Below are 20,642 nucleotides of genomic sequence, written 5' to 3' on the forward strand. Positions count from 1 at the left end.
TTGTGGGTGACGGTGGTGTTGGGCGGTGGTGGTGTGGGTGGGGGTGGTGGGGGTGATGGTGGTGGGGGTGGGGGTGGTGCAGGTGGTGGTGGCTTGGGTGGTGGTGGTTTGGGTGGCGGTGGCTTGGGTGGTGGTGGCTTGGGTGGGGGTGGTGGCGGTGGTGGTGGTGGTGGTGGCGGTGGTGGCGGCAGTGGTGCTGGCCGCCGTGGTGGTGGTGGCCGTGGTGGGATTAGGTCTCTCAGCGGCCATGCACCAGCCCACTGTGCACGATACCAAGCAGGCATTCCCGGTATACCCGGTGGAAAAGGTGGGAAAGGCGGAGCATTGGGGATCAACATTGCTGAGGTGCTAGGTATTTGTGGAAAACCAGGCGGTCGTCCAGGTGAGCTAGCGGCATTGTTGTCCGCTGCTGATGGAAGTGGTGGTGCAGCAGGGATGTCTGGCGGCTTAGGTGCGGCTGGCGGAATGGGTGGTCGTGAACCTGTTGCCCTTGGCCAGAAGCCGGTATTGTTCCTGTCACAGAAGTCTGCGGCCTCATACCCCACACCCCAGGGGTCCCATGGACCGCTGGTTCCTGAGGGCCCTTGTAGAGTGTAGTTTCGGGCTGCAAATTGATCACTATACAGGTCCCAACAGCATCTGCCGTCGGGTGCAATGACGTTCGTGTAGCCAGCTGTGATGGTAGGCGCGGCAAAGGGTGGAATTAAAAGAGCGTTTGCAATGCAAGTCAGCAACCCATCCACACAGCAAGCATGCACATCACAACATGTACAGGCAAGGAGAACCAAGGACGGACAGACAGAAACTGTCATTATTATGTATGTTGTTACAGGGTGGTATAGCTTCACCAGCGGCCCCCTTTCCCTTGGAGGCAGTTCCCTGCTCTCCCCTGCGATAGGGGCACCCGAATCCGTTCACCCCATCCGACTTCATAATTATCTGGCAAAGGTATTCCTCCTGAAGGATGCAGCGTGCACAGATGGCGTGCACGTGCACCTTTGCAAATTACATATGGAGTGTAAAGGTTAGGTTCAATGGCCTGGTAGTATGGCTTGCAACCCAGCAGCCTTTATGCGATCGAGTCCTCCACGCAAAACTGAAAGCACCGTACCTAGCATATCTGCATGGCTCAATATCTGCCGATCTATAAAAACCCTAAAAGCCTAATGTTACACGGCACATGCTACTAAAACCATGTACAAGTACGGCGGGGCTACACGAAGGCTGTCGAAAGTGTACAATTCAATTGTGTATTCCAGAGTTGAATCACTTATCGAGCAAGCTGCCACCATACACGCTGCCGACCGTAGTATATACATGCTTAGACTATTATGATTTACCTAATCACATGCGCACATGCATATAAACCATCAATTGGATGCACACACATGACGCGCACGCATGCGCGCACATACTATGTAGTACGATGTCGTACGTATCCAGCAGGTTTCGGGTGCTCACCTTCACCTGTTCTGGGGTCATACCACTGCCAGCCGACGCCGTCCAGATTGAATAATGTGACGTTTGTATGGTAGTATAACCTCCACCTACCATTCAGGTAGAGGTAAAACGGTCGTCCATAATAAGACTTTTCACGACCGTAATAAACGCCGTCTACGGCAAATCTATTTCGTAGACGTATTCCGTACTGGTCGGTAAAGTACGCCACAATCCTGTTAACAGCAGCGAGCCAGTATGCAGCAGGACAAGTTCGTAAAAATGTGGTGCGTGCCTATTTGCTTGTTTGCACGCATGCTTGCACACATGCATCAGAAGATTTCATCCTAAGGGAATAATTGACAGGTACCAGGATTGGCCCTGCCCCTGCCTGGGGACAGCGAACATATGATCCATTGCAGTGAACACACACACCCATTTACAGGGGTGCAAGGAAGCGAGAGCAAGCAAGGGTATGGGCTATCTAACATGCATGTACATATGTACGGGGATCATCTGTGAATACCCAGCCTACAAACACTTATCATGGGATAAATACCAGAGGGACATGGGCTTCCGGGGGCGCGAGACGCGTACTATTATAGCCTACGGCTCCCCTAGCTATGGCTAGTATTCTATAGGAGGTCTGGATACCAGGCCCGCAGTGCCCAGGTGCGGTGAGCCCAGGTGAGCGGGGAAGGGCGATAACATATGACATCGGTCTGGTCTGGGTTGACACTACTGCAATAAGCAGTTTAAGGTCCTGGGTTCGATTCCTGGGGAGACCCCCGAATTAGTCGGGAGCGCGAGGTTATGGCTAGCTGCTGAGATGTGGAGTTGAGGTCACAGTTGATGGACCAGATTCGCACGCTGGATTGGTGGCGATTGCCAAACCCTCCGTCTCTTCGGGTGTTCGGGTGAATGGATGAGGAGGGGTCCCTGAAGGTTGGATCCGCCGCCTTGGACTTACAGTTCGTATGGCGAAGTACAGTGTGGTAGTGGTGGATGGTGCTATAAGGTGATAAATGATCTAGAACTGACAATGTGATAAAGCGGCCCAGAAGCCTCCCACTCTGTAACATTAAAAAAAATATATATATGACATCGATGTCAAGTCCCCACCCGGCACCGGCGCTACCCGGGAAACAAACCCAGGACCTTAAACTGCTAATTGCACTGGTGTCGCCAGGCCAGTATGTGTGTACACGTGTGCCGTGCACAGGTGCGTGTGTGCCGTACATCTGTGCAGGGTGTTTGTTGGGGCTTGACTGCATCGGACTCCAATTCCGATGTTCTTAGCTCGGATAACGTACCACTTTATTAAGTGAACAATCCAAAACCCTTTATAACCTTCTCCAGCCGCATGATGTAATGATCCAAGATCGGTACGCCATCCATCCTTCACGCCCCTCCATGCCATCCACCGATCATTAGGTGCTATAACCGTCCATACTATAGCTCTAGTAGAGCCCCTGATTTTCCCCCAACCTATGCGGAACTTGTAATTCGTAGCTTGTGTTACGAGTGCTTGATGGCTCACCGGTGCCAGTCTTTACAAAAATTTGGATGACCTGTCAGATTGCTGCGCGCGACATGCGTAAGCAAGCACGCGAGGCAAAGCAGGGGAATTAACAAATGTGGTGAGGGGTTAACGATGAAACAAAATCTACGAAGTATGCACCAATGTCACTCTTAGGCAGGATGGGTGCCACACAAATAAGGATTTTACACAGTTCATGGGCTTTACACAGTACATAGGATTTTACACAGTTCACGGGCTTCTATGCATAGAAGCCCATGTACATATGTACATATGTACATGGGACATAGACCGCCACAGCAAACATTTCAATGCATCTACAATGATACAAAAGAAAAGGAAAAAGGATTACACAGCAAGGGCCTGCAGGGTTATTATGATCCATCATGTTGTACGTACAAGTAACTACTTACAACGAATCTACGTACAACGAAATCTTAGTAAGACGTAAGCGGTGTTGTGTGAAACAGGAAGCCGTTATCTATCCGTCTATCTATACCATCTTGCTTACATTGTCCTCAGCCTTGTCATCATCAGCCAGGTGCTGGGAATGGGGCCCTCGATAAGGCCCTGCCCCATGTCGTCACTCAAGTCCCTGTAGGGTCAGATTAACCAACCAATTAATGCGTAACTAGTTATTTTCTTTTATTTTTCATTTTATGTAAATTTATTTTGATTAACATACAATATTTTCAGGCCTATATGTTATATATACCATGGCATGCATAGGCTAAAGACCAATATTTACAATGGACATATAATATAGGAATATTCCACCTCGCTATCTCTTGGTCCTAACTATCATACGATGACCCCGTCTATAGCCGTTTAAGTATTTTGCCGGTAGAAATGCAGGCAAGGATACACTCGCTCCTCCGACTTCGATGTTGTCTTCATCAGCAGGCATACTCACAGGTATTCTAAATTGCGCAGCAGAGCCCATTCCGCAGGCAGAAAGCCCTTGATCACTGGCCGGCCTTTCCACGCTTTTGCTGGGTGGCTGCCATCGTTCGTGCGCTTAATTGTCAGGCGCTTGAGAGTGTCAGGCAGGAAGGGGCGGGCGGCCAGAGGGTACGATTCTGGGGGATGCCAACCTTTGGGGAGAGTCTGGTTCCCATACTTGATGTACTCGAGTGCTTTTCGAAGCTCTGCACTTGACTCCAGGCTAGCCCGGATAGACCACCTGTTGAAAAGATTTTTGGATATGTGAAAATCCAGTCATAAGGACGGGAATATAACAAACAATTTTGGTCATGACATGCGACAAGTAAGACGTGCAAACATAGGTCTGCATTTTTTTATCGTCTGTAAACCACGTCCTAGTATAATAGATAGGGACGGTCCATATCTCATTCGATATCCCAGGGCACGATCTACAGCAGTTGTGAAAAGGTGTACAGACGTACAGTACGTGCGTATATGCATGGTGGAACCGTATTGACTCATTCCTTACTTTAGGTGACTTTCTCCATATTTTTTTCATCGTCCATATTTTTTTTTCACGATGACGTGCATTATGCATAATAACATATATTGTATGATGCTACACACGTTATGTATGTTCCACAGATGAAGATCGGTGATAAAATTTGATAAAAAGCAGTACAAATTAATGTATCGAACCAAGGCGGATGAATATCTCACTCCCATGCTTATTTGGGCACCTCATTGCGTTGAACTCCGTATGAGGTGAGAAGGAGCACTTCTCCATAGCGACATGGCGCAGTGCCAAATTAGGGTTCAGGCTGGACAACCTTCTCTCCACCATCGCTCGGACCAGCCCACAGGGATCTGCTCCAACAGACCAAGGGGGTCACCGGTAAAGTTTTTTATCGTCTATTAGACAGAGTCATCATGTAATAGATAGACAGGACCGAAAAATACATTGTAAATCAATTCGTGATATCGATTGTTCTTGAAATAAGTGGTGCCTTGGTATAATAGATAGCTATCGATAAGCCTGAAATTAAGATGGTTGGTAGACGATCCGAAATTTCAGACACGATGGTGAGGGCAGGAATGATGGGTGGCGGCAAGCAGGAGCTGTCATCGGCATCTCATATCGTATCTTCCTTACGCTGTAGATAGGAAGTGAAGACGTTAACAAACGGGATATTGAGCATGTATGCGTATGTGTATTTGCTGTTCGCTGAAATGCCGTACGAGATGCCGACAGAGAACAGAGCGCTTTGGTGTGTACGCCTGCCATGTACGACAGCTACGAGAAAACAATATCATGCCCGTACGTACGTTCCGGTGCCTAAGCCAACATCTTCCATTCGTAAACAAGCCCAATAATTTTTGGGAAATACATTCATTTTTTGATCCTTATAACCCCCCCCACACACCATTTGAAAAGATATGTCGCATGTTATTTTATTTTATCTTAGGATTGCATACATCATCAACTCTAACCAGCCGCAGGTAGCTCTACAAGACGGGCCGACGGCCCACGTCGCGACGTAGCCGATCGATCGGCCGACAGCTCGACGTCCAGAGAGCTCTCGAGACGTAGGCCCATATACTACTTCCTATATATGCAGTATAGTACAAATATATAGTACAAAATATAAAGTATAGTACAAATATACAAATATAGTACAAATAATATAAAATATAGTACAAATATATTTACCTCCTTACAAATATATTTACCTCCTTACCAGCGGCTTACCTAACATTATTGCGAAATAGCTTTGTGAGGCCATATTCTGAGCACTCCAAACAAAGCCTGGAATCCCAAACTCGGTTAGGTCGTACGGTATACCATTCTTTCTGTCACAAAGCCACGTCGTGTAGTTCCACCTGCATCATGAAGCACGTGTAATTTGTGTTGGACATCATGCCAGGCCCGCATGCCTGGGCCCGCAAGCATTGACTCAATGTCGGACATGAATCGAGTCATAAAGAGCCATCAGATTTTGCGTTCAGGCCTGAGGGAGCTGGCTGAGGTTTATGTATACATAGAAGATCTTCATATATGCAATCTTCATATATGCAAAAATTTTCATCCAGGCATCCATCCATACAAGCAGGTAATACGACGTCAGCGCCATTCCGGCTGACTGAGCCGCCCCATGGGGCCATGCAGCAGCCCACCCCAAGAGGTCGTCACATTACACACAAGTGCCGTACGTACAGGTCAAACGTAGAGCCTTTGGGGCCCCTTCGATCCGGCGTGACAGCTAACCCCTCGTACTCGGAGCGAAAGTAGATGTCTTCAAAGTAGCTGGATACGTAGGGTTCATGCAAACGAGCCAAGGGATAGGCGTATGACATGTATGCAAAACCCAGCAGCAGCAGGCACACAGGTACAAACAGAAGTCAGTACTGCTTATCGTTATCTCGTTGAGGAACGTGCATCACCGACGGGCCAGCTGAGTAGCTATCCTCCACGATAGGAATATTGAAAAAGAACCCCTGCTGTTAATGCGGCCCCACCGAGCTCTTGCCAAAGAATCGCTGCAGCTGGCTGGCGCGTTTTGGAACATGGGAGGCCGATAGCCTAGCTAGGAATAAATTTTTAAGTTTTTAATCTATGGTCTCACAGAAATCCAATCTTCCATTCGTATTCCATTTTCCATCCCTTACACAACTGGTATCAAATGGCCGCGGGTGTTTACCTACCCTTTTTAACTTCTGGGCTGCTTGCTGCATCAACGTGCACACATATGTGTGACAGCAATGATATATTAAGTCCTTGCGGCCCTGGCCCATTCGGGCAGGCTTGTAGGTACACCGCTGAGCCTACTACTAGCTGAGGACCGTGCCTAGGGCCTGCAGCACCGCGTAATATCCACCCGTAATCACTGGGTCTTCACCCGTAATTGTGCGCGTAATTGGTTACATGCGCCCGTAATTCATCTGCAGCACCGCGTAATATTCACCCGTAATTCCGGGGTGGTCGCCCGTAAATGTTCACCCGTATCCTTGTGCTCAAATTACGGGACCCGTAACGTGTTACGGACCCGTAATTTCTGTCAAATTACGGGTGGATTGACCCAAATTTACGGGTAAAATGACCCCCGTTTTCCCAGAGTGGGGGCGGTAGGTAGGCCTACCTATTACACGAGATTGTCGCATATAGGTGACCAAAACATTTACTGGTAAGCTGCAGCACGTCATCGGAAACGTTTTCCATCGTGATGTAAAGACGATAAATCCATAGCATTATAACACGCGCAGATGTATGACAACAGCTACTGCGTGTATAAAGTGAGCAGGCATGCTTAGCATGGACAGCACGCGACTGTAACTAATGGGCAATAATTAGTGCTGCATACAAACTACAGACAGGAAATGCTCCTTCATTCATTTGGACAGCCACATAATTGTGCTTTCGCATCAACGATTGGGAGATTTGTTGGACATGCATGTCGTGTCGTACTCACAGTTCCTCCAGGGGCAGGCACACCAGGTCATCTATTAGGCTGAACTCGGGGGGCTCGGTGATGTTGACTGAAGGATGGTGCCATGCAGGAGCATGTCGGAGGGAGCTGCGTACATTCCATAAATACGGGGAGTGAAGTGCAGCGCAGCAGCAAAAAAAAGTGAAAGGTAACGAGGCATATGCATGCAAACGAGGGGGGAGTTACCCGCCTCCCTCTAGTGCCATAGCTGTAGGGAGGACACTTTTCGGTGCTTGCCGCCTGCCATATGTATTACTAAGCAAGTTTCAAACGAAGAGACAGTCTCTCTACAGATGTGCCTCCACGGATCCGCGGATCCTATATCTCCGAGGAGATATAGGTACACATATATGATAATGATAACAATAATGATAAGATGGCCGCTCAGAAAACTCTCCTAGTCAAAGATACCCACGGAGTCCGCATGGCAAGAGATATACGGAGGACCACGGTCCTGAGTCGCCACACCACAAAAGCCGAGACGCTGCTGCACAAAGAAACCAAGCAAAAAGCGAGCACTCGTATGTTGTTCCTTTTGTTTTACGTACAGTAGGGCTCCTACCTAGACAGCAGCAATAAATCTTTCGAATCCATTTCCAAGATGGACCTTGGGTTATTGTTTGTTACTATTTGCTATCAGCTTTGATGGCTGAAGAGGTGGAACCACCTGTCTCTTAACTACAGTATTTATCGATAGGTGAATGCAGTAGGCGGTTGGCTGGCGGGAGTGTATCTGAGTTTTGTTAGTTGATTTGCTAGGCGGCGTGCACTTACAGCAATGCATGATACATGCAGCTTGCACGTAAGCTGCACGTAATTTGCATGTAATTTGTATATATATAACTTATTTGGTTTACATAGCTCAAACCTAGTCGTCATCGTATAGTGGTCAGTATCCCCGCCTGTCATGTCGACTGGTCGCGGGAGGCCGGGGTTCGATTCCCCGTGACGGCGTTGATGAAAGAAAATTGCATTCTAAGGTTTTGAAGTGATGGCTGATCTGTCTCTATGGATGTCGGGTGACAGGGTGTTGTATCACGTCTTTTGCAGAAAAGAACCGAACGTGCGGCACTTGCAACTTGTAACAATAGGTCGGGGCCTCGCCTAATAGGCAGTGTCTTGGAAATAAAGGGCCTATAAATGAGTATTTTATAGATAGGCGATTCGATGTAGACAGCATGGTCTATAGGCGTGTATGCTATAGGTTACCATGTGTAGACGTTGTGTAAAGCTGTGGGGTACTCCACAGCTGCCAACTACTAGTAATCTATATGTCCATCGTATGAATATGGGCGTATGCACATACCATGTATGTACGTATGTGGCCAGGATTAATCCTAATGGTTGATACAAATCCTACTAAATGTTATAGTACCAACCTACACTCGGTTTACAACATTGGCTGTTGCATTCCTCCTCTTGATGGCATTGTAGTACATGATACGCCTGACAGTATCATTGCGATATGCTGTGCCATTCACGTGGAAGGTCGCTACATTTTCGACCCGCTTGCATGACACTGCCAGGAAGGGGTCGTCAGCTCCGAGAGGTGGATCAACCCCTCGTGCAGAGTACACATTGAACTCGCACACACTTGGTCGTGGCGTTGAGCCGGCCCTGCAGCAAGCAAACATACGTTCCGCGGGCTTGGCATGGCCTAGCTACATGTCCTCACCACCTGCCTGGATGAAGTAGTGCAGGAAAGCTATGAACATCTATATCCCTTTTTTGTCCTCTGCTGTTACAATGTGATTACAACGGCCCCGGTAGCGATGCCACCAGCAGTAAATCTCGCCAAACTTCATTCAGCAGCTCGCTGTCCATAACGCCGCTAAAGCCTCCACACAATACCTCCACTGCACCGCCCCACTTGCCCGCCTGGTTTCCCCGCGTATCGGCGGCTCAAACCTACCGGAAATCTCATGCCCCCTAAACCCCTTATTTATATTGGACCAGTGGCCGGCCATGACACTTAGGCTCAAACCACCGGCGAATTGTGCAAATATATTCCTATATGGACTGGTCGGGCACTCACCAGGCTGGATAGGTGGTGCACCAAGATCTGCTCAAGTTTTGCTGCTGCTGCCCTACCCAGAGTGTGTACGACTGGTCACACAGGTTGAGTGCACAGCAGGGGGTGCTAGTGTCACTGGCAGGGGTACCTGCGTGCAAGGCTACCTTGCTTGAGATGGTAAGCGTGATATAGCTTCAACAAGCAGATGATCTTCGGCACACATACACATTACGACAGCCTTTCTTGCTCATCATTTGCAAGGTAATGTATAAGCGCCGTCTATGGCAAAATATTATATAATTTTTTAATATTTCTCTGTCATGTCGTCATCGTATAGTGGTCAGTATCCCCGCCTGTCATACTAACGGTACGCGGGAGGCCGGGGTTCGATTCCCCGTGACGGCGATTAATCTGAATTCTATGAGTATTTGATCTTTCTATGAATTATGTGCTTCGGCACAAATGTTAGAATTGGAAAAATACAGAGAAGGGTACCATGGCCCCTGCACAAGGATGACACGCACAAATCGAGAGATATGGTTCCAAGTTTTACGTCCATGGGCCCCCCGGCTTTTGCGGACACACCCGCACTTGTGTGCGGAACTTGTAACTTGTATAAAGACGCGCGCGGCCTTGTGCATCTGTCGCAGGACATGTAACTGCTGCAACATTTAGTTTTGCATCTCCGTTCTGGGTGTGTTCCTGGCCCCAGGGATGTATGCATGCATGTGTGACAATCAAGAAATAAAAGATTCGATCCATTTCCGGATACACTGTAGCATTGTTAACCCATTTCAGAGCGTGATCGAGAAATCTCTGCATGTACGCTTCCCTTCATTTCGTTTGCATGGGAAATGACTATAGCCTAGCTAGGCACTCGCTCGTACACTGTTGCATATGCATGCATGCACGCACACACAACTTTCATACATCAGCAATTGTTCAGCAGACATCCACTTTTTTAAGCGCAGGTTGCATGTGTTGTTGTTTCCGAACGCCGGGAAAAGCAAAGAACCGAAACCATTGGCGCACCTCCAGGCGTACAGAAAATGTTGGTAGTGCAATCAGGCATGCATTCTCCTACTGAGCTGAAATAGATGGCCTGGCATCGGTCGACGCAGCGCCAAGGTGCAGTTCCGAATCCTACGCGGTAGGCCACCTCAGGTCGGCTCCAAAAGCTGGTGTTGCCGGTAAGGATGAAGCGGAGAAGGGCCTTATCTGTAAAGGTGGAGCAGGGTAGATAGGCAGACAGACACACGCATTGCATTACGTTCACACATTACGTTTGTACATGTTCATTGGCCTTAACTTAGGGTTGCTCCCTAAGCGCCCAGAGTTATTTTATTCCCCAAGATCGTTTCCCTGATGTAACCTGTACAAATATTCAGACTAAATTAATGGATCGGCGCGAGGGCACGTACGAAAACAACACGGGAAGAATGACAACTTATGAAGGTGCCATCGTACGGCATAAGTGGTATAACGTACAACGTACGGTAAAAGCAACGGATTAAGGGAAAGATGGATACACCAGTGGTGCTAGGGTTTTAATGACTGAATAACCCTAGTAGTTGGTACGTATGTCGTACTGTGTACCAGTACTACAGATACTCCGAGCTGAGTCCGTCCCCTGCCTTGCTTGGTAAGACCCCTCCCGGCCCCATGATACATATATCCGCCTTGTCATGGCCTTCTAAGTAAGTGAGGTTATTAGTGACTAAATTTATTTGCTCAGTAGACCATGTAATGGCTCAAGCTCAATTTAGAAGACCGCCTCAACAGCTGCGACCATAGAACCCTACGACAACTCAGCAGGCTCGCTCCTGACTCGCTTAAGATGATTGCTATGCGCACTACTCCCTGTACAAGCATGGTTCATGCATGTACATACCTACATTACTATGTAGCGCACAACCTTTTTAATAACCATACGTACGTTGCTCGTTCAAGTCTTGCGATGCACTCCAAGGGCCGTAAGGTGTCGGAGGTAGTTTTTGTGTTTGGACCACTTGGGTATTGAGAGCTACTAACAGGCAGCAGCACACCAATAGCGGAAAAGCAGCAACGTCGCAAGCTTGAAAGTGAAAAGCGGGCTTGCGAGGTTGCTTGCCGTCTGTCGTCCCAAGCCTTAAGCTTCTTCCGGATATCATTCCGCCGGCAGTAGCTGTATACCCATGTAAGCTGCAGCAGTAGCGCGACAGATGTACAATGTGAGAGGTGTGTAATTCGACAGCGTAAAATGTATAGCTAGCACCAGGCCGAACATCGTCAGTATCAGCAGGAGCACTTAAAGTTGGGCATGCTAGCTGAAATCCGGATTGAATCCGGATCCTTATAACGTAAGGACATTAGGGAAAGGAGGGATGTGCCGTAATCATAACCCAAAAAGCTGCATGTGAATGTATCCATGCATGCTGTGGAAGGGTGCGAAGGGTATGTTCAGTCCGCGCACATCATCATTCCATTCCATGCTGCTGGCAAACGAACTGCATTATTTTGCTCGGCGGAGCGTAATTTGCGTGCGTGGGCCTTGTAAGTGGATGAATTATGTTAGCAAGCAAGGTTGGACAGCCCAGTATTCCCGTACGTAATATTATGATTACTACTAAAAATAACTACTTGAAGTTGTCGACCCACCGAATGAAGCAGCAGTTGTCCACTTGAATGCTGACATGTCATTCCATTTCTGAGAAGCGCTATAGTGCGTTACATGTCGGCGCGGACAAATGTCGATGCGCCGGTTCCCGAAACTAAGCAGTAAAGGCAAATGTCGAGCGATACGTATGTGGACGCTCTACGTACAGGCGCGCTCGGCTTTCTTTCAGGCATTCACAGGCATAGAAGATTGGTAGCCCGCTGTAACATTAACAACAAGATGCAAGAAGTAGTTTCATGAAGTAGTAAAATCTGCAGTAAAATATACGTACATTGCCAATGCTGCTGCGTTTGCTTGGGGTCTCAGAGTTGTCACTAAATTACATGGCGCACTTCCTGCGCGTACGGCCAGCAACCTTCTGGCATTACGATTTAATTCCGTCTTATGCATCGGTGCCGTACGTCACACATGTGTCACTTATACAACTCCAATGTCTTCATACGTTGCAGCTCACATCAGCTCGCATATTGTTCGAAAGATTTGCGAGGCAGGTGACCTACGTAATCGTATACGATAGACACATATTACGTTACATGTCGCCGTGAATATGGAACGAGCATGTTAACCTGCCGCTGCTGCTGTTTCTGCAGACTGCTGGAATTCCAGTATCCACAGGCGTCCTGGGAGCCCTACTCAAATATCGTAAAATAAATACGTATCAACTACCTAATGTACTACTATTGAAGGCGCTCCCGTCTGAAATATATTTGATCGTCTATAGTTTGGCCCCTGCTGGTCAATTAGACAGCATGGACCCTCCGTGGACGTCCAGACCATTCTATCTTCTTTCGAAAGAAAATTGAAATCACGTGAACCCACGGTGCGATCTATAGACTTTATCGGACTCTGGTCGCCGGACAACCGAACTTTTTTCAGATGCCATGCTTCTATAACAGCTAACTCTCGCAACTAGCGATTACAGATCCTACTATTGCTTGTCGAATAATGGAACGAGTAATACGTGGGGCTCCATTAACGCCTGTGTGCGGGTGTATTGGAATTCTTCGTAGTTTATAGGCTTTATTGGCTAGGCAGGTAGATGTAACGACGCAAATGCCAATCTGAGCATCCCGGGTTACGCCTTTGCTGTGTTACAATGGTATCGAGACGGGACCGCACGAATTCCGAAATAAACTTCGGGTCGGCGGTTCGATTCTGGCAACCAGCAAGTCGCAAATTGGCGATTTCATGGTGTAATGGATAAACCAGCGCACTGGCGCGAGGTGGGATGGCTCCTGTGCTCGAAATAATGGCCGAGGACGTCCATTGCTAAGTGGGGGGCAATGTAACGACGCAAATGCCAATCTGAGCATCCCGGGTTACGCCTTTGCTGTGTTACAGTAGAGGGCATTTCTCAGCCCATCATCAGCTTGTGTCAAGTAATGTTTGCACTCAAATAGGAACGTACAATGCAAGCAGGCGCACTTGGGTTCGACCATACTAAGCAAATAGTCATACGCGTCTGGCATTCATTCACTGATTAGTTCCCCAACCGACGAACGAGGAGCAATCGCCTACATACACATGAAGGCAGGATTATATTAATACCATCATGCGTGGTGCGTTCACCGCCGTTCCTCACGCTTCGTTGCAATCCACCCGTTCTCCTCCGAAACACCGGCAGTATGTTGTTACAGGGTGGTTAACTTCGCCAGCGGCCCCCTTTCCCGGGGCAGTCCCTGCTCTCCCCTGCTAGAGGGGCACCCTAATCCGTCACCCCATCCGACTTCAGAATGTATTCGTTGGGTTCGGCAACTCACCACCAGCATCCAACCAAATCTAGCGGATCAACGGCGCATCAACTTAGTTCCTGGTCAGCTCGCAAGTATACATGCGCCAAACGGAAAATGCATGCCGGTCAAATAAAATTGATGGGTAGGCTAACTCGTGCCACCTTCTTTTTAATTGCAATGGGATATTTTGTTTACGATGCACCCGCCTGCGAAGCGGCATATATATAATTTGCATTAATATTTCAGGCCCCATAGTCGCACACAGCAGAATGCATGCATGGAATGGAGTTGTATTCGGTTATTATTATTACCTTGCCGACCTTGCTTGCGTATTAGAGGCACGCACAGAAACGAAAGCACGGCCACATGCCACGAAGTCATCCCGTGGGTAAGTAATGTAATTATATTTATTTATAAAATGTATGAATAAGACACGTAATGCATGTATGGTTGCAGCGCGCGAAGGCGAATGGACGGACTGAGCCATGCAGCAGTAGTGGTGATTTTACGCAAGCGCATATACTTAACAATACCTATGGTAATATAATTTATATCTTTTATAAGTACGTCAGTTGTTACCAATTGGATATTGGCTTTGTTTTTGAACTAAAATAGCACATCTGGGCGGGCGGCTGTTGTAGCCACATGTCCTGTCCTCGGCCCTTCCAATCAGTTAGCCGTCCTGCACATACAATTGCATGCGCCTTGGCACACCTGACGCCTGCCTTCAGCGCTCAAGACGGAGCATGATCAACTGGTTTATGCCCTACCTAGGCGTGCGTACTCTATCTACATGCACATGCACATAAATATGCACGCATGCACGCCGCATGTATGCTCTGGGGGCGTTTCCGGCAGTACCTGCTGCGGCCTGCTGCACACGCCTGGGATTTAGGGCATGAAGCTGATAGGAGCTGCGACGATGAAAGTTTTTTTAAAGGGGCAAAACTGGGCCAATGCACATGCAGAGAGTCTTCCTCGTCACTTTCAGAAGCATAATTGGTACACACCGTGTTTCAGGTGCGCTTCTGGTGTTCTGCTGCTTGGCAGTCCTTTCGTGGAGACTTCTTGCACAGAGGAACCAGTCGCTGACGACGCCAGCAGCGTACGGTCCTTGGAATGCCACGGAGGACTTGAACGAGCAACGTACGTATGGTTGCAGTAGTAAGGCCGTGCGTGCATGCATCGTTGCGCCACGCATAAACGACCATTCACACGCACACGGCATTAATCCTGGACATGAGACTGGTAGCTAACATTATAGAGTATACATAGACATGTCTCCAGCAGACACAGCAAATATCAGGTCAGGTCATGCCAGGCGCAACTGGTAGAGCACGCACCAATGCCCCCGGGAAATCTCGGGATTGAGACCTGTCAAGCTCGAAAATCCGTACGATGGTCGAAGGTAATGTGCCCCCAGTCCATGACGGTGGTGACCTGGGATAAAATTGACATGAGAGCTGATCAGGAGTCGAGTTGAGCCGCCGTCGATCTGGCAGATTCCGTTGGATGCCGCTGGTGGGTGTGGAATCTGAGCGATCCACAAGTTGACTAGGATGAATAGATGAGGGTGCCCCGAAATACCGGGGAAGGCAGGGTTTCGCCGGGTAGCGGCCACGGGTGAAGGTATGCCCCCCCTGTCCCACACATCAGCAAATATGCTAGCTAAGGTGCGGCAAAGCAATCCTCCTGCGCGGAAGGTCACCTTCCAGTGATGGAATAGAACGGTTCTTTAAAATCAATACCAGCGGAATAGAAATCCCTTGAATATGAAAGGGTGGATGCGCCGCCGAAATGATGGACGGTGACGGACCCGCTGGCTATAGTGACCTGCGAGCCGACCAGGACTGGGGTCGATGCTGTCGTGTTCCGACGCATTACACTGGATGCAGGTGGTGGGCGGGTGCTGAAGCCGAAAAGTCTCGGACTTTGCAGGCCTAGGAGTCTGCATTGGGACGTTGGGGCGTTGGGACTGCCGGACTAGTGGCCACGGTGAAGCTAAATCCCCCTAAGAAGTAATAACTTCACACATACTATATAGTATAATGTAATAGCTGGCCGCTGAAAAGGCCTCCCAAGATGCTGGTCAAGCGCTTCGCACTGCGTCGCACACAGTCGGACTGCATGACGGACTGGCGTGGACCTCCCCCCCGATCGGGAAATGCTGGTCAACCGCTTCACGCGTACTTATAGTTGATATGTGTGCCGTACTGTGTAATAGCTACTACATATAATCAGAGCTGAACATGGATGTACGCGTGGTCTTCGCCAACCATCCCGCTCCGCAGCAACAGACCTATCCACAACGATAGGCGGTGATAGAGTGCGGTCTATCTGTTGCCGCTCATCTCTGACTCAGTGAGAAACCTCCCCGCGGCCTTTGGACAGCCGTGCATAACTAGATCCAATCTAAGGGAGTCTCTTAGACTTATGAAACCACATTCAACCCACATGCTATCCAAGCCACATGCTATCCAAGCCACATGCTATCCAAGCCACATGCTATCCAAGCCACATGCTATCCAAGCCACATGCTATCCAAGCCACATGCTATCCAAGCCACATGCTATCCAAGCCACATCCTATCCAAGCCACATGCTATCCAGTCCAGTGCATACATCCAAATCCGAACGCCTAATATTCCATTTGGTGCGGCTCCCTGTTAAGCCGGTCCATCGGTGATGCAAGCATTGACTCCCTCGCTCACTGTTGGAAATGACCGACACTCATATACCCAGTCAATGGTAGCCACAGTAATAGGACCCAACGGGGGTCCGGCGCTTTGCTGGTCTTAACACTTAGAACCTAACCACCTCCCTCATGTCAACATCTGCTTCCTCGAATGGGATGTATGGCTAATCATTCCATGGCTGATGAACAGTGTTTTTTTTTTCGTTTGGGGCCTAATACCCTAGAGTAATAAATTGGGTGTTTCTTGCGGTTGCAATTCCTTTTTGTATAGTCGCTGGGGGGGGCTGCGCCCCCCCCAGACCCCCCCCTCAAAGGCTGTACGGTGTGCTGTAAACAACATCTGACGTCTGGAAACACACATGCCGTACCACCATCGTTCTGTGCACCTAACTGCATTTGCGCCAGTGTCTCTGTCAGCTGTCCAGTGCGCCTGGAAGCGACGCACTCCCTCATTCTCCCGCCAGCTCCCGTCGCTTTGGCCTTTCGGCACACGCTGTGTTTGCTGGCGCCGCGCCTGCTTTTGAATAACCAGCGGTGCGTGCTGCGAAGCACCCGCCCTTGAAGGTGGCGGTGGTGCCGTGGCGACATCTTGGGGCGGTGGCCCTTCCTCATCAGGATCAAGCTGCTCAGCTGAGTCGCTGATTGCTGCAGTTGTGCGTTGGGGATCCTCAGCTTCACTCAAATCGCTGGCTTCACTGACTTCAAGAGCGGCAACTACGGCATGCCTATCCTTGTCTTCTGTATTATCTAATTCTTCTTCTAAATGTTTGGGGCATTGTGTCTGCGGACTGTCTGAGCCGTTTGCTTTGGTCAAGAATGAACGAATGCCCCGTTGACCTAAGTTGAATGCAACAGCGGGCCGTCTCATGGTGATATCATCAAATATTTCATACATAAATAGTGTATAAGCTCCAAATGTTCAGCTTTATATGTGCAGAAGGCATTTGGGGCGACTTATGGCCGAAGTAATGAACCAGCACGGCCAACTGACCAATTATTCCATTTCTTCCAGGCTCAGACCCCCATTTATTCCCAAAAAAGTAATATATTACCAAAAAAAAAACACTGCTGATGAAGCGCCCTGCTTCAACCACCTACCTCGCTCAAGCTACTATCTATACTGACTATCCACGCACGGCGGAGTGAACATCCAAAGGGCGCCCCGGGGCATATCCCGTAGGATTTATGGATACATGACAGTTATGTTAGTTCCCGTCCTAGTTGGAGGTCTTTATTTTTTACTCATCTGGTAGACTTCTTGCCCACCCGGGCATCCACCATTGGGGTAAGAGTATGTTGGATCGTGCCTGGTGTGCGATATGCTCCCAACCGGATTCACTCCGGGGACATCCCACCCCCTAGCAGTTCGCACCAATATAACACCAGGCAAAGAGTACTCAGGGAGATGCCAAGGGAGCGAACTCTTCTTACGTCACCAACCACATAACACACATATATGATGCAACATACGTGCTCATCTGCTCCACAGATAAGGCCCTTCTCCGCTTCATCCTTACCGGCAACACCAGCTTTTGGAGCCGACCTGAGGTGGCCTACCGCGTAGGATTCGGAACTGCACCTTGGCGCTGCATTTTTCGATGCACTGTTCTGTCTTTCAGCTCGTTGGAGGATTGTATGCCTGATTGCTCCGGCTTGTTTCTCTGGAGGTACTGCATCCCAGCAGGTGGGTTCAACATTAATAGCTATATGCGGTTCCGAGCGAGACTTCAACGCTTTACCCCTGCAAGGGGTAGGCAGCTGCCTAGCTGCACAGTTGCGCTGTTGTTACAATAATGGTGTTGGAGCCAGCACACATGTATGTACACATAAATCGCGGCTCAGATCATCATGAAAACTAGCTTGCGTGTATTTTACTACGGTCTAATGCTTGCATGCAGGACGGAAGCGCCTTGCTTAATTGATGAATGAGCGGGGGGAATGAACTCTTGGGCGCGTGCAAAGGACACGCACGTACCTGCTTGCACGTGAACTGGTTAACCCATTAGGTCCAGCTAGCTATGCGCGTGTGTAAACGTTCACTGGGACTGTTCACGGCTAGATGGAAGGAAGCAAGGGTAGTAAGGAGCTCATCAAGGACAGGGTTGTCTCATCAATAAACGAAGATGCGTTGCTGCCGCCGTTCCAATCTACCCTCTGCTGCACTCACATTATGCACCAACCGCTGGTGTGCATGCAGGTGCCGCCCACGGTGATCCCAACACCAACTGTTGTGCAATCAACCTGCTTGATCAGTCGTATAGATTTAATACTTCGACACTACTGTGGCCCAATGGCGTGGCGCCTTGGTGCCACATCTACCCTTCCTGGTTTGTGTGGGCCTGCGTCCGTGGGTGCCCCAATCGGTGTGATTCTGGCATAGGTAGATGTACGTACTGCATCCGCAATCTTCCCATACCTGGGTTGGGTATGAGTTATGGTAGGGTTGCCTATGGACGTGCGTATGCGAGACCACGACTACTATTGTGCGTGCTGTTGATGAGCACGTCGGCGGCTAGAGCTACACCAACATGATGCGGGGTGGTGAGGATGAGGGCCATTTGACAAATCAGGACTGGCACAAACGGACGCTCTGACCGTTGCTGGCTTTTTGCGGCGTGCCAAGCCGTCGCCATGCACAGGGCCCCGTCATCACAGGGTTAGCTGGTTATTATTCGCCTGCCTGCAGGAGTACCACGGAACCGCGACCAAGTGTGTGCGACTTCAATGTGTATTCTGCACGAGGGGTCCCTCCACCACTCGGTGCCGACGACCCCTTACTGGCAGTGTCATGCAAGCGGGTCGATAATGTAACGATCTTCTCCATGAATGGCGCGTCGTACCGCAATGACACTGCCAGGAGAATAATGTTCTACAATGCCATCAAAAGCGGAAACGTCACACGCAACGTCGTAAATCGACTGTAGGTTAAGATACATGGTCAACACAAGCAAAACCCCATTGGGTTTGCACGTACAGTCTCATGGCGCGATAGTATATGCTGGGCTATGCCGGAAATCACCATGTTTCCTGTGTGTCCTCATGTACTCGCCGTTCTTCTTATAACGTAAGTTAAACGGTCGCCCACCGGCAGCAGGCTATGTACGTGTTGCTGCGACGTGTTTGTACGTCTACCTACTACCCGCCCCGCCCCGCCCCGCCATGTACGCATTTCCCCTTAGAGCCCTCGTCGCTACATGCATATAACCTGGCGTATATACCGCATGCATGCGTGCATGCACCTCGCCCTGGCAACCCCCCCCCCCACATTCTGTACAGCTCCCTCCGGCATGCTCCTGCATGGCACCATCCTTCAGTCAACATCACCGAGCCCCCCGAGTTCAGCCTCATAGATGACCTGGTGTGCCTGCCCCTGGAGGAACTGTGAGTAAAAACCTGAAAATAAGTTTTTACATATTGCCTGTACATTTGGGCTGAGTACACGCGGAACAAAGGTTGTTAGTTGAATGTTTCTTGAGAGACCTTTCAGGTCTCACGAGAGCATCTGCATCAGGCTGCTGCAAATGCTGTGCAGCGAGGTTTCTCGATTATACAGTAATGTTGAGGCCATATTTGTACAGCACGCCGTTGTTGTGCATACAGATGCATCTGCCCATGCATACATTTGGATGTTCCTGGTTCCATCCTTTACCCCTACTCCTTCGCTCCATCCATGCTCGCACTCACCCAGCTACTTTGAAGACGTTTATTTGCGTCCTGAGTACGAGGGATTCACCGTCGTGCCGGATCGAAGAGGACTCAATGGAACTACATTTGACATGTAAGGCACTTACACACTACCATAAATAGGAGCAAGTAGTAAACACCTTCAGCATGGCCAGTAAAAGCATCTAGGCAGGTTTGTTTAATGGACCGATCAGGGGTTATCTGGGGTCATTATGCTCGCTCACTGCCATACTCCGTAGTTCGGCTAAAGAGTATTTCTGTAGCTACAGGTAGTAGCTGGCCGCTGAAAAGGTCTCTCAAGATGCTGACGGAGCGCCTTCGTTAACACGTAAATTGTAGACGATATGTGTGCCATACTATGTACCAGCTACTATAATGTCACGATCTGCCGCTTGAGGTGTTGGTGCCATACATACACATGCATACACAAATAATGCAACAAGTAACCATACATGGCCTCACCATTCCCAACAAC

The 20,642-nt window shown here is 49.2% G+C and overlaps 4 protein-coding genes across 4 annotated transcripts in view; 2 read left to right on the plus strand and 2 right to left on the minus strand.

The window, feature by feature from the left end:
* Window positions 1–597, plus strand: part of VOLCADRAFT_95843 (uncharacterized protein) — a gene marked incomplete at both ends in the record, with an annotated part of 1,192 nt that extends 595 nt beyond the window's left edge. Inside the window, 2 exons of the mRNA XM_002954896.1 lie at window positions 83–307; window positions 553–597. Coding sequence (XP_002954942.1) covers window positions 83–307; window positions 553–597 — 270 coding nt within the window. The remainder of the gene's footprint in view (window positions 1–82; window positions 308–552) is intronic.
* Window positions 598–844: 247 nt separating this feature from the next.
* VOLCADRAFT_95844 (uncharacterized protein) lies at window positions 845–6,256 on the minus strand (the record flags this gene model as incomplete). Its single annotated transcript, XM_002954954.1, has 7 exons — window positions 845–957; window positions 1,462–1,673; window positions 2,978–3,019; window positions 3,489–3,572; window positions 3,891–4,009; window positions 5,641–5,782; window positions 6,117–6,256. The coding sequence occupies 7 exons, from the start codon at window positions 6,254–6,256 to the stop codon at window positions 845–847; spliced, it is 852 nt and encodes a 283-aa protein (XP_002955000.1).
* A 2,509-nt stretch (window positions 6,257–8,765) lies between these two features.
* On the minus strand, window positions 8,766–12,522 carry VOLCADRAFT_95845 (uncharacterized protein; the record flags this gene model as incomplete). Its single annotated transcript, XM_002954955.1, has 5 exons — window positions 8,766–9,003; window positions 9,422–9,548; window positions 10,433–10,618; window positions 11,446–11,581; window positions 12,511–12,522. 5 exons carry the CDS (start codon window positions 12,520–12,522, stop codon window positions 8,766–8,768), a joined length of 699 nt encoding a protein of 232 aa, XP_002955001.1.
* A 5,596-nt stretch (window positions 12,523–18,118) lies between these two features.
* VOLCADRAFT_95846 (uncharacterized protein) lies at window positions 18,119–20,265 on the plus strand (the record flags this gene model as incomplete). The annotated part of the gene is made up of 5 exons (XM_002954897.1): window positions 18,119–18,167; window positions 18,681–18,830; window positions 19,268–19,403; window positions 19,760–19,864; window positions 20,172–20,265. 5 exons carry the CDS (start codon window positions 18,119–18,121, stop codon window positions 20,263–20,265), a joined length of 534 nt encoding a protein of 177 aa, XP_002954943.1.
* Window positions 20,266–20,642: the final 377 nt, after the last annotated feature.

This window comes from Volvox carteri (assembly GCF_000143455.1).
Source record: "Volvox carteri f. nagariensis unplaced genomic scaffold VOLCAscaffold_47, whole genome shotgun sequence".
In the NCBI taxonomy this organism is placed as follows: Eukaryota; Viridiplantae; Chlorophyta; class Chlorophyceae; order Chlamydomonadales; family Volvocaceae; genus Volvox; species Volvox carteri.